This window comes from Podarcis raffonei, chromosome 13 (assembly GCF_027172205.1).
Source record: "Podarcis raffonei isolate rPodRaf1 chromosome 13, rPodRaf1.pri, whole genome shotgun sequence".
NCBI classification, from domain to species: Eukaryota; Metazoa; Chordata; class Lepidosauria; order Squamata; family Lacertidae; genus Podarcis; species Podarcis raffonei.
The window spans coordinates 33,049,216-33,062,487 of NC_070614.1; the positions used below are offsets into that span (position 1 = coordinate 33,049,216).

The 13,272-nt window shown below is 38.8% G+C and overlaps 1 protein-coding gene across 1 annotated transcript; it reads right to left on the minus strand.

Moving 5' to 3' along the window:
* Window positions 1–1,651: 1,651 nt before the first annotated feature.
* Window positions 1,652–12,886, minus strand: LOC128398781 (vomeronasal type-2 receptor 26-like). Its single transcript, XM_053360036.1, has 5 exons — window positions 12,462–12,886; window positions 10,910–11,087; window positions 5,599–5,826; window positions 4,292–4,418; window positions 1,652–2,553 (listed from the first exon to the last, which is right to left on the minus strand). The coding sequence occupies exons 1-5, from the start codon at window positions 12,884–12,886 to the stop codon at window positions 1,652–1,654; spliced, it is 1,860 nt and encodes a 619-aa protein (XP_053216011.1).
* Between the last annotated feature and the right edge of the window lie 386 nt (window positions 12,887–13,272).

Consider the following 13,272-nt stretch of genomic DNA (forward strand, 5'->3'; position numbering starts at 1 on the left):
GAGTTTGACCAAACTGCGGGAGACAGTGGAAGACAGGAGTGCCTGGCATGCTCTGGTCCATGGGGTCACGAAGAGTCGGACAAGACTAAACGACTAAACAACAAACACTGCTCAGCTCATAATTGACAGAGGTTTTGTTGTATGTTGAAGGAGAACATACATTCTGAACCCTAGGCCCAACTGAGGGCATGTAGGAGTGGTTGGATGCAGAGATACTAAAGAAGTATTTCAAAAACAGCAGAATGGCCATTTCTAGTGCTTTATTAAGAAGGTGTAGACATAGAGCAAAGCAGCCTGCCAATTCTCCTAGGCTTTGTGGACACAGGATGGACACTGCAGCATGGAGATGGCTTGTCCCTGCCCAAGCAAATATGAACATATTCTTTATACACAAAACAGCATACCAGGCCCATCTATTCTCTTTCCCCTGTCCCACAACACCCATGATCCCTGGAGGGGAAAAGAGACCATTTCAGTATAAAGAGTCAGGGCTTTTTCGGCTGTGGCTCCGATCTGGTGGAAGGCTCTGTCACAAGAGACTAGGGCCCTGCGGGACTTGACATCTTTCCGCAGGGCCTGCAACACAGAGCTGTTCCACCAGGCCTTTGGCCAGGGCACAGCCTCACCCCCTCCTTTGGCAATCCTCACAGAACTCTAGCCCAATGGTTGTCATTAATCTGATTTGAATTGATTTTATAATGAAATGATTTTAGAATGTTGTATCATTTTAATGTTGTTAGCCGCTCTGAGCCCGGCTTCGGCTGGGGAGGGCGGGATATAAATAATTTATTATTATTATTATTATTATTATTATTATTATTAATTGCAGAATCCTTTTCCGCTTACACACCAACATGGAAGAAGGAGTGGAATCTGGTGGCCTTTTCCTTTCTTAAAGGAGCCACAGTTGTTGCATGGTCACCTGTCTGGTAACTTCCAAGACATAGTAAAACATGGTATGCGAACCCTCATTACATTCTAATATAATTTCCTCATTCAGTGAGTGCATATCCATATCTGGAAATGGAGTTGTATTTTAAGTTCTTGAAAGTTGTGTAAGGCATTTAAAATCAAAGGGATCAAAGTTTTGGTTTGGCAGCATTCAAAATGTCTCTTGGTACATCTGCCTTTCTTGCTCTAAGGCCTACCCACTCTGTGCACCTGTTCAATGTCAGGGAGAACGATGGGGGCAGGTCTATCTTCAAACTGTCAGAACAACTTAAAATAAAAGCAATAATTTCTCCTCTCTCTTTTTCAGGAATCCTGCATAATTTACACATCCCCTTTTATTTCTATCTGATTAATCTGTGATATGTTCAATTGTCGTTTTGAGTGCTTGCAGCTCCATTTGGATATTTAAGCTGGTGTTAATCGCTTGGTTAAAAAACATTAAACATTGGTAGAATTAAAACTATATATATAGAAATGATTGAAAACATAAAACAGTTATAATAAAAGCAGCACTGCACCCGCCCTTTCATTACAAGCATTCAGTTTCCAAAAGCCCGTTGGAACAAGTGAGTCTTCACTTCCCAGTGGCAGGACAACAAGGTGGGAGCCAGTCTAACCTCTCTAGGAGCAAGTTCCCAAGGGCCTCCCCTGAATATCTCAGAAATACGGTCTTAAAATAAAAAGATGAACATACAGTCTTTCATTTTCTCCCTCTTATTAGCTGGTCCCTGTTGTTCAGTTCAGGCCTCAGCGCAATGATATAGCATTTTGGGAAAAAGATGCAACCCAGTAATCCAGCACTAGAAGACAGGATGGAGAAGATCTCCACAGCCACCATGTATTTTCCTTTGGTGCTCAGGTAAGTTGGAACAAAGGATAACCAAACAGTGCAAAACACCAACATGCTGAAAGTGATGAATTTGGCTTCGTTGAAACTGTCTGGTAACTTCCTAGCCAGGAAAGCAACAATGAAGCTGACAATGGCCAGGAAGCCCATATAGCCCAAGACACAGTAAAACATGGTAGCCGAACCCTCATTACATTCCAGGATGATTTCCCCATCCAATGACTGCATGTCCACATCTGGGAATGGAGGAGAAACAAATAGCCAAACTGTGCAAATCCCAACTTGAATAGAGGAGCAGGAAAGGACAATTGAATTTGCTAGTCCTTTCCCAATCCATTTTCTCATCCTGGATCCTGGTTTGGTTGCCATGAATGCCAGAACCACAGTGATGGTTTTTGCTAAAACGCTGGAAAGGGCCACAGAAAACACAATGCCAAAAATTGTCTGTCGGAGAAGGCAGGTCACCATTCCAGGCTGTCCAATGAAAAGCAAAGAACAAAGGAAGCAAAGGAGGAGGGAGATGAGGAGGGTGTAAGTGAGGGTCTGATTGTTGGCTTTGACAATGGGAGTCTTGTTGTGCTTCCTAAAAGTCCCAAGTATTAAAATTGTGATCAAAGAGAAAGAAATAATCAAGATAGCTAAGATGATCCCTAAAGATTCTTTGTAAGTGAGATAGTTTGGGACCCTTGGAATACACCCAGTTTGGTCCTTGTTGGGATACTGATCTTCAGGGCAATTGACACAGGTGTCCATGTCTGGGGGGGAAAGGAAGCAATGCTATAAGTATTTCAAGATTTATCAAACATTTATCAAAAAGAATTAAGTTTTCCACAGAGTGAAATTACTTTTTTTTCACATTTTGTAATTATTTGACGAACTCCAAGGTAGTCCATTAATTGCAAAGTGTGCATCATTTTGTTTAATCTTGTTCCACAATTGTCATGTGGATTATAGTGAAGTGGCACTTTACATAGCTAAGAGTCCCTGTCCCCCCCATGCACCAGGAATTTCCTGTTTACTATATCATTTTAAGGCATATCTTCATAAAGCAACCTTTCACAAATGCCATTGTTTCTCAGTCCTTAATGTATGTGTCACTATCACAGTCTGAATCCAAGTGACTGGAAAATTATTATGGGCATATGTAAGAATGAGAATCTACAGTTTAAACTTAACAAAAAAAAATCAGAGACTGGGTCTTTTGGATGCAAAATACATTTTTAAAAAGTGTTTTTTTAAAAAAAATAATTTTTATCTCCAGCCATCTCTTTAAAGGCTTGATGGATATAACTCAGGCTAATAGAAACTTCTTCATTTTTCTAGATTCTTGAGGCCCACCAACTGTCTTAAGGAAACACCAACCAGAGGAAACAGTGGTTGAGAACACAATATGGCTCAGAGATGAAGGAAATGACTTATCAAGCATGATGAGCTATAAAAAGAACTAACGAAAGCAAATGTATTTGGAAGAAATGCAATTTTGCTGTTATTTTAAAACAAACAAACAAACAAACAAACAAACAAACAAACAAACAGAGTCATATATCCCATGAGGCCATGGGTTGGGAAGGCTGCAGCAAGGGAAAATAGCTCCTTGACACAACTTAGTCTAACCTCAGTTTAGAGAGGAATGTGAGGCATATACACAGTTACACAGTTCTCGATTCAGCCGAGAAGGAGAACCAATGAAAAGCAGGTGTGCCCACAGCCTACACAGATTGCACAAACCATCCTTGGTTAAATTTTGCTAAATTGTATGTATAGCTTTTAATTAATTTTGCTCCTGTTGACTGCCAGAGTCAGGTGTGTTGTGTGCTTGCCTATGTTTTGGATGGAGTACCTGTTGCTTCAATCACCCCCCCCCTTTCTCTCATGAATATGACCATAATGATGGATACATGTCCTGGTTATATTGAGATGGTATTCTTGCAATATACTCTTGTTGGGGCTGCCTTACACACATTCAAAAATATAGAAGCTAGTGCCTTGGCCAGAAATTGTTATTGGGAGAATATGTCTGTTCTCTTAAGACAGCTTCACTGTCTTTGGCCATTTCCAGGGCCAAATTCAAAAAACTGGGTGATGAATTTCAACGTCTTTAACACTGTAGGGACATATTATCAAAATGACCACATAATTCCACATGAATTGATCCATGCCTTAAATTCTGCCAGAGAGGATTTTGACTTTTCAGATATGATTGGGTTAGATCCATGTGAATGATCTTTTTTGACGGGTGTGAAAATTCCTTCCAAGGGAGACCTGTCTTGCTGCCTCTTGGCACTTTTAAAGGATCTTTTAAGTCTTTTATAAAATTTTACTCCCACTCTTAAATTGTACATTGAAACTGCTTTGTGGTTTACTAACTTAAAAATTGTAGTTTAAACATACAGTATATGTTCAAGAGATACAAATAATCCAAAGAAACATCCAACAATCTCCAATGTTACTTTCTAGAAATTTGGCAATATCTTTGTTCTTTATGACACCTACCCTTCTGGTCAGAGATCATCCCTTCCGAGCATGGAGCGCAATCATAGCAGCAGAATAACTCTCCTTCCCTCTTTTTTCGGCTGTTGCCAGGATAGCAGTGATCGTTGCACACAGAAACAGGCAGCACCTACATGGAAATATGCAGGTTAGATAGTTAATAGGATGCAGGAGGAATCCACTGAAAATAAATTCGCCAGTAAATTTCCTTCTGCCACCCATTCAGCCCCACATGGGGTCACAGACTGTAAATATAAGCCTGGCTCTAAGAGATTAGATCTTCTTTTCTTCCAAACAACAACAGCTGAAACATTTTTAAGTAAGCAGGGGTATTCTGATAAACAACAGACAAATAGAGTTCAAGGAAAATCACCTTTATTTCATAACTTAAGTTATGGTCCCCAGTCCAGGCAAAATATGCAGCTCAGTCCAGGCTTATATAGCCTGTAGTCACTCTCCCTCCTCCCTCACAGAGAAGACATGGGAATTTCTTATTGGTCAAAAGACAAGCCATATATGATGTGGAAAGCCCCATTTGGTCAAAAATGAGCCGTCTATGATGTAGGAGCAATTAAAACAACCGTTCTGATATGATTTATGACATGAGATGCACATGCTACAAGTATACAATGCCAGTTTCTCGCATGGCTTCCATCATTCCTTTTTAGATCATTTGCCAAGATTCTCGCCTGTTCAACTGGTCAGGTGGGCTTAGTTCACTCACAGTTTCTAGCCTGGGTCTGCATAACCTTTGCATGAACTTTTTACCTTAAAGTGAACTGTAAGCTACATCAGAGGGAATGTTCTTAGTTTTACATCCTTTTGTTTTATAGGCTTGGGGATCATTTGCACTCAAATTGGTGGTTCAAAATAAATTCTGGTTGACACCTCCTACATTTTCACAAAATAAAAAGATGTTCTGTGGTATTTTATCAGAAAAAAGCTGGAAAGCAATAAGATATTTCAAAAAGGATAAAAAATTGGCTTATATGATCAAACAACAATACAAGAAGTGTATTATTGGGGAGGCAGGGTTTCCTAGCTCCTTGTTTTAAATATGAATTTAAAGATGAATCTGTGAGGTAAAAGATCTACTGCATGCTTCATCAGGCCTATGGTTCAATACTAATATAGTAGAGAAGTTTGACTTTGTAAAGCTGCAGTTTGAAAAACTATGGAGAAGGAATTATGATTTTTTAAAAAAAGTTTTTAAAATGCCAACCAATATCATTCAGCAGCTGAAAATCATTGAGAAAGATGGGTTGCTAAAAATAAACTTACATAGTCAAACATGTGCAGCTAGGTCTCACCTGGTTAAAGCTCTGATGCCAGACAATCTGGTCATCATAAATGGTTAACTTGTTGCCTGGAGGAGCCTGAGGATCCAGTTTTCCAACTTTAATTCTAGCCAATGAACCATTGGGGAAAATCACCCAGTTTGTAATATCAAAACCAGCAACTAATTCTCCATTGTCATTAAAGTGCACAGTATCTCCAACACTGTTGTTGAAGAAGATACTCCTTAGAAAGCGATGAACCTAGATTGAAAGGGAATATGAACAGAGGGTAATCTAAATCTTGAAATTATTTTGTGTTTCACAGTGTATAGTCACCATATGCGGTGTCTATAATTTTACATTTCCATCCATTTGTTTTCATGGGCATTTGCAGAAATAAAGGAGAAAATGTTAAAATGTATTGAGCAGTAATTACCAGCCATGGTTGCATATTCTGAAATCGTTGTTCTTCTCCTTCAGACATTCTTCTATGTTTAGAACTGAATTTGTATATTGCATGTAAAGCATGTGCCACAGCATAGACAGCATTGTAGACATTGTAGCTGTGGCCAGTCATCTTCATTTCAAACAAAATCCCTGAAATGCTGTCTAGCTTTTCTTCCCCAGTGCAGGTTTCGCTCTCCTTTTCCTCCTGCCCCTTAGACATTTTTAATGAACAGCTGAATGCCTGTTCCCAGAAGTCCTGGATGAAACCATCTCCTTTGGCCCAGGCAGGTCTTATCATCTGAATGAACTTTTGGAATCCTAAAGGCTGTTTTGAATGAACTGTGAATGATATGGAACCATGGAAGGTTTGAATATCCCAGATCTTCTGAACAGAGAGTGATGCAAAATCCCAGTGGGATGTAATAATCCATACTTTCCCCAGAGGTGGCCATGCCAAGAAGGGTGCTAGAAACAGCAATATCCTCAGAACCTGGAAGGATGGAGGTTCTCCATATACAAAGATTACATTGGCTTTTTTCTCAGTTACAGTTACATAAGTTTTCCATTGCTCTAAAATCAAGTTTATCAACTCTTCCACATAGCTCCTTTTTGGCAGTCTTACTATGAAGGCATAACAGATGTCATTTTGGGAAAGAAGTGGCACCATGGTCTGTAAAAACCTGTCCCCTTTGTCATCATCCACAGCACCAACACCAACCCATGTCCATCCAAAATGTTGAAGTAATAGCACAACTCCAATGTGTTGGTGGGATTCATTTGGGACCATCTGATACAAAAATGGGAATAGCATTTTGGAAACTTGTAGTGGCAAGAATGACCCATAAGTAAGCTGAAATAAAATGTATATGCATTCTTCAGAGAATTTAGAGGAGAATGCAAAATCTTAGAAACACTGGATAGGTGGGGTTTGTGTGTGTGTGTCCTGTAACCATGAATTATAATTATTATTGTTAAATTTTTATTTATTAAATTTGTATACAGCCCTTCATGTGTAGATCCCAGGGCAGTTCACACACAAAAAAAATACGAGATAAAAATGACAAAATACATGATAAAAACAATTTAAAAAAACAAATCAAGTACAACATACATCATGCTAAATAAAATCCTATCTTATTTTATTATTATTATGTATTTAATTCATTTAAAATAAGAAGTCATTACATAAAACAGCACACTTAGAAGAAGAAATAACCAATAATCTGAAGACAATGAAATGACTGTTGTTTCTATTAAGCATTTATCCTGACTTACTTGAACAAGGCTACACAGTAGTTAGACTATGTCCATTATTTATTGACCATTTCTTCTGACTTGTTAGCAGGGACGTTATAATAGAATGAGCATTCATTCCAATCTCATCCTGATTTGCTTAGGGGATGGTTTACATGTCATCCATGTAAATGATTTATATGTTCATCCCACACTTTACAATGACTTTCCCATTACTTTACTAACTGCAAAAAGTTCTGTTGTGGTAGTGCAACGGACTCCACTTTAATTGGGCAAATTTAGTCACAGAATGACAGCTGTGGCAGTGTGGCATAGCATAAGATGGGGCTATGGCATAATGGCTGCCACATTTAAAAAAGCATTAAAAGTGACAGAACTACAAAATGGTGCAGACACGCAATGTTGGGTGATGTTAGAAGAACCAGCAGCACAATGACTCTTCTTAGTACATTCCCCCCTCCCCCATACACAGTCCCACACTTCATCCTCTTGAGAGACAGGTTTCAAGCTTTGGTTCATGGGATCTTGAAACGACATGAGTCCTTCACTTCCAAATTTTGTTTCTTTTTTGCAGACCATTTGCAATTCCCACAGACCCAGCAGATTTCTATAAAGGTAAAGGTAAAGGATCCCTGGACAGTTAAGTCCAGTGTAGGGTGACTATGGGGTTGCAGTGCTCATCTCGCTTTCAGGCCAAAGGAGCCGGCATTTGTTCACAGACAGCTTTCCAGGTCATGTGGCAAGCATGACTAAACCACTTTTGGAGCAATGGAACACCGAGACAGAAACCAGAGCGCATGGAAAAACCATTTACGTTCCCGCCACAGTGGTACCTATTTATCTACTTGCACTGCTGTGCTTTCGAACTGTTAGGTTGGCAGGAGCTGGGACAGAGTAACAGGAGCTCACTCTGTCATGGGGATTCGAACCGCCTACCTTCTGATCAGCAAGCCCAAGAGGCTCAGTGGTTTAGACCACAGCAGCACCCACATCCCTATAGATTTCTATACCCTTCCTCTTTCAGCCAGCCAATGGGAAGCCACATGTGGACACAATGAAGCAAAAACAGTAGTAGGGTGCTACAAAAGCACTTGAGATATTAGGCAGTGTGGCATTTGTCCACTCATTATGGAGATGTTGTACTGGGGGGGAGAGAGAAAGGGTTAATAGGCGGACGAATAAGAAAGCCCAGGGGCGGAGCTTAACTGTGTTTAAGGCTCAACACAGGGGTTTTTGGCAGTTAGTTCGGTTGGTTTCTTGTTGGTGGGAGTCAGAGTGAGTTAGAGACAGAGGGGAGACAGAAAGACTGAATTACAGTGAATTACAGAATTATAGTGATTCAAAGTATTTAAAACTTGTTTGCGTTTACAATAAATTGAAATTTTTGTCAATACGTTACAACCTGACTGAATCTGAATATATTACCCAGGAAACCTGGTTGCTGGCAGTGGAAGAGATAAGCTGTGAAAGAGTTTTAGAGCTAATACAAGTATTTGGTCAAGTAGCAGGTTTTAAGCTGAATAAACAGAAAACGAAAGTACTGGAGAAAAATCTAACAGTTGCTGAAAGAGAGAGGTTTCATAGTGAAACCGGATTAATGGTAGCAAAGAAAGTGAAATACCTGGGGATCAATTTGACATCTAAGAATGTGAACTTATTTAAAGACAATTATGAGAAATGTTGGACAGAAGTTAAGAAAGATTTAGAAATATGTTCAAATTTGAGACTTTCCTTGTTAGGCCGAATTGCTGTTATTAAGATGAATGTTTTGCCGAGAATGTTGTTTTTGTTTCAAACATTGCAGATTGTGGATAAAATGGACTGTTTCAAGAGGTGGCAGAAAGACATATCTAGATTTGTCTGGCAGGGCAAAAAGCCCAGAATAAAATTTAAGATATTAACTGATGCAAAAGAAAGAGGGGGGTTTGCCCTGCCAGACTTAAAACTGTATTATGAATCAGCGGCTTTTTGCTGGCTGAAAAATTGGCTACTTCTTGAGAACACAGACATTTTGGATCTGGAAGGGTTTAACAACAGGTTTGGTTGGCATGCATATATATGGTATGACAAGGTAAAAACTCACAAAGGTTTCAAAAACCATATTGTTAGGAAAGCACTATATAATGTTTGGATTCGGTATAAAGATCTGTTGGAAAATAAAACCCCTAGGTGGTTGTCACCAATGGAAGCTAAGGAAGTGAAAAAACTTAATATGGAATCTAAATGGCCAAAATATTGGGAAATTATAGAACAAGAGGGGGGAAAAGTGAAACTACAGAGTTATGAGAGATTGAAGTCTAAAGTACGAGATTGGCTTCATTATTATCAGATAAATGAAGTATTTAAACAAGACAGGAAAATTGGCTTTCAGGTGGAGAGATCAAAATTAGAAACAGAATTGTTAGAACCCAATACTAAGAATTTGTCAAGAATGTACAACTTGCTGTTGAAATGGAATACACAAGATGAAACGGTTAAATCAGCTATGATTAAATGGGCACAAGACATTGGTCATGACATTATGTTTGCTGACTGGGAACAGTTATGGACCACTGGTATAAAGTTTATGGCATGTAATGCCTTAAGAGAGAATATTATGAAAATGATTTATAGGTGGTACATGACCCCAGTCAAGCTTGCAAAAATCTATCATTTGCCCAATAATAAATGCTGGAAATGCAATGAAACTGAAGGTACTTTCTACCACCTTTGGTGGACGTGCCCAAGGATTAAGGTCTTCTGGAAAATGATCTATAATGAAATTAAGAAGGTTCTTAAGTCTACCTTTCATAAGAAACCAGAGGCTTTTCTCCTGGGCATGGTGGGCCAATTGGTGTCAAGGAAAGATAGGATGTTCTTTATGTATGCTACAACAGCAGCAAGAGTTCTTTTAGCAAAGTATTGGAAGACACAAGAACTACCCACGCTGGAAGAATGGCAGACGAAGGTGATAGACTACATGGGACTGGCTGAGATGACTGGCAGAATCCGTGACCAAGGAAAAGAGACGGTGGAAGAAGATTGGAAGAAATACAAAGTTTATCTTAAGAACTGTTATAAAATTAATGAGTGCTAAAATGTCATGGGTAATGTAAAAAAACAGAATTACAGCTGTAAATGACTGGGTAAGAGAAGAAGGATTAAAGAAAGTGAATTATAAGTTAATTGAAATGAGGGGTTGCTGAAGTAAATTTTAAAATGGGGATGCAGAAAAGGGAGGCATGGGGAAGTCGGTGAAATAAGGTTTATGAAAAAGAGGTTATGAAATTATACGTGTTTATATGTTTTGTTTGTCTATGTATTGCGAATTGCAATGTGTTTAATCTATGTTGGAAAACCAATAAAAATTTATATATATATAAAAAAGGAAGAGATAAGCTGTGGTGGTGCAGGGTCAATAGTCTGTGGAATGACCAGGAGCCCTGTGCGAACGCCACAAAATTGGCGGTAGCGGTGGGACAAATAAATACACCCGTGGAGGGATAGATTTATACGCTTGTGAAGGGGAAGGTGGATTTGGGAGTGAGGTTATTTTGGCAGAGGTATTGGACTTGTGGTTGGAGAAAGTGTCTGTGCAGGGCCAGTGTGGAGACCCAGTGTACCACCATTGCAAAATCTCCATACCCACATGCACATGACTTACCTGTGGAGTCTTGCAAATTGCTGAAATGATGGCAATGTTGGCAGAGATTTCAGAGATGCACCCTCCAATGAGAGCTATCAGATTGTTCTGCTTATGACCCCTGAAGTTGGGGACAAACCTATGCTGGGTGGAATGCAGGCTCAGGGTAGCCTTATATGTCATCTTTGCACTATAGTAGCTATTGAGGATGCGGAATCCCAGAGAGATATTTGATAGGATACTGGGATTCTCATTGATCTCCTTGACAGCAAATGCTAAGGCCAGGATGTGCTGGTAGTTCTTTGGCACTGAACTGTAAAAGGAGTTTCTGTTGTTTAATGAAGAAGAAGAAGAAGAAGACGACCACCACCACCAAACAGGAGCAGCAATAATGCATTTGTACTCATCATTATCATTCACCTGCCCACTTTTAAGATCAATATTTGGTTAAAACCATAGAATATAATAGAATGGAATAGAAGTTACTGAATTAATCTTCACACTATATCATGTCAAAGCAAATTAAGATGAATTTAGAATAACACATATACATAAGATAGAATGTTATAGCAAGTGTTTTAAAAGAAAGCTAAAAGTAATGCAGGAAAAAATGTTGAAATAAGTTTATACCCTCAAAATTCAGAATCCCCACAGTGGTTGATTGGAACAGAGAATAAATATATTTTCCTGAGTTTGAAAACAGTTACAAAAAGACTGGCTAGCCTACAGATCAAGTCACATATTAATTAGTTCCTATTCATAGAAAGCTTAAGTTGCTTTTCACCTACCAAAACTTAATTTTGTTTCCTACTATCAACATAAATCTACCATTCAAGAACATTGTTGGGAAGATCTTTCAACGTCACTGCCCCCAAAATACTATATTTTTTCCAGTAACATTCATGTTGTTTCAATCAATACATTCCTATCACTGGGAACTCTGTACTAAGATTCAGTCAAATGAGATATATACAATACTATGAAAGCATTTCAAGAACACATTTGGGCTCCTGTATTTTAATGCATTTATTACTGTAATTGGTTAAAGTTAAAGAAACTCATATGATTGCAGCACACACACACACACACACACACACACACACACACACACACCCATCCATCCATATGCTATGTTATTAGTGCACATTTGCACATATAATTATGGACAAGGGGGACCAGATAGTGTTTGCAAATGTGTGACTCATACACATAACCTTCTTATGGTATAATATTTGGTTGTGGGACCCTTTCCAGTATGTTTTAAGTTTCAGCACCATCCCTGATGTTGTCTGTGTGTAATACGGAAATAGAGTGGGCAAACTGCAGGGGTGAAAACTTGAGGAAAAATAAAATATTTTTCTAAATCATTTTCCCCCAAAACAAATCAATAAAAAATCAAACTAAATATATTTAAAAACCAAGCTCAAATATTCCTGAATGTCACTTTTCTCATGCCAGAAACTAAAAACAAATTAAGCACAGTGCTGCATATTGATGGGGTTTCCCCCCAGTTTTAATGGACTGAGCATTTCACAGAACAAGAGAGAGTGAGAGAAAAGAAATAATGACTTACATGGGTTCATTAATTGCAACCTGTGTAGGCTGTTCCATGAAAGAGAGATTATTATAGAGGAAGAAGGCTTGAGAAACAATCTCCCCAATGAGAAGGTCTCCTGGCTGGTAAAATTCATGAACAATAGGGAGAGGATCATCATATATGCTGCAATTAATTGAATTTGTCTTGCATACAGTATGACACAGCAGTACAAGCAGCAGCACAACCACCAGCATGATCCTGTTGAGAAAACCTTTCCTACACATGTAGAAGTCCCTCACGTTTCCAACTACAACATCATATGTAGCTGTTACCAGTTTTACTCCAGCCTTCCTTGAATGGTGGACAGTTCTGTTGCTACACTGATTCACAACTTGGCCTTGTAGGAAATCTGCATGCCAGTATCCTGGTCTTGTAGTTAATAATGGGTCCTTGTCCACCATAGTATCGCCTCACTTTAAGGAGGAGTGAGAGCAGTAAGATTTTTCTGTTGAAAATCCTTGTACAAAGTATATATATTTGAGTTTGAAGAGGGAAGATAACGGTCAATTATCAAGAGAACTGGAAAACATTTTGTCCAATGGAATATAAGCTATATTGCAGTATATTACAGTAAAGCAATATGTGCGGTAATTAATGCTTCCTTAATAAGGTTTATTTTTCACATTCAAAAACTTTACAGTGGAAGATTAGATGAACAAGGACAAAGGATGGTAATCGGCAGTACTCATGGTATATTATTTGGGCTAAAAACATGGGAAAATCAGCTGGTGGAATCATAGCCTAGCATATTATGGCAAAATGATTATGCAAAAGGATACAGAGCCCT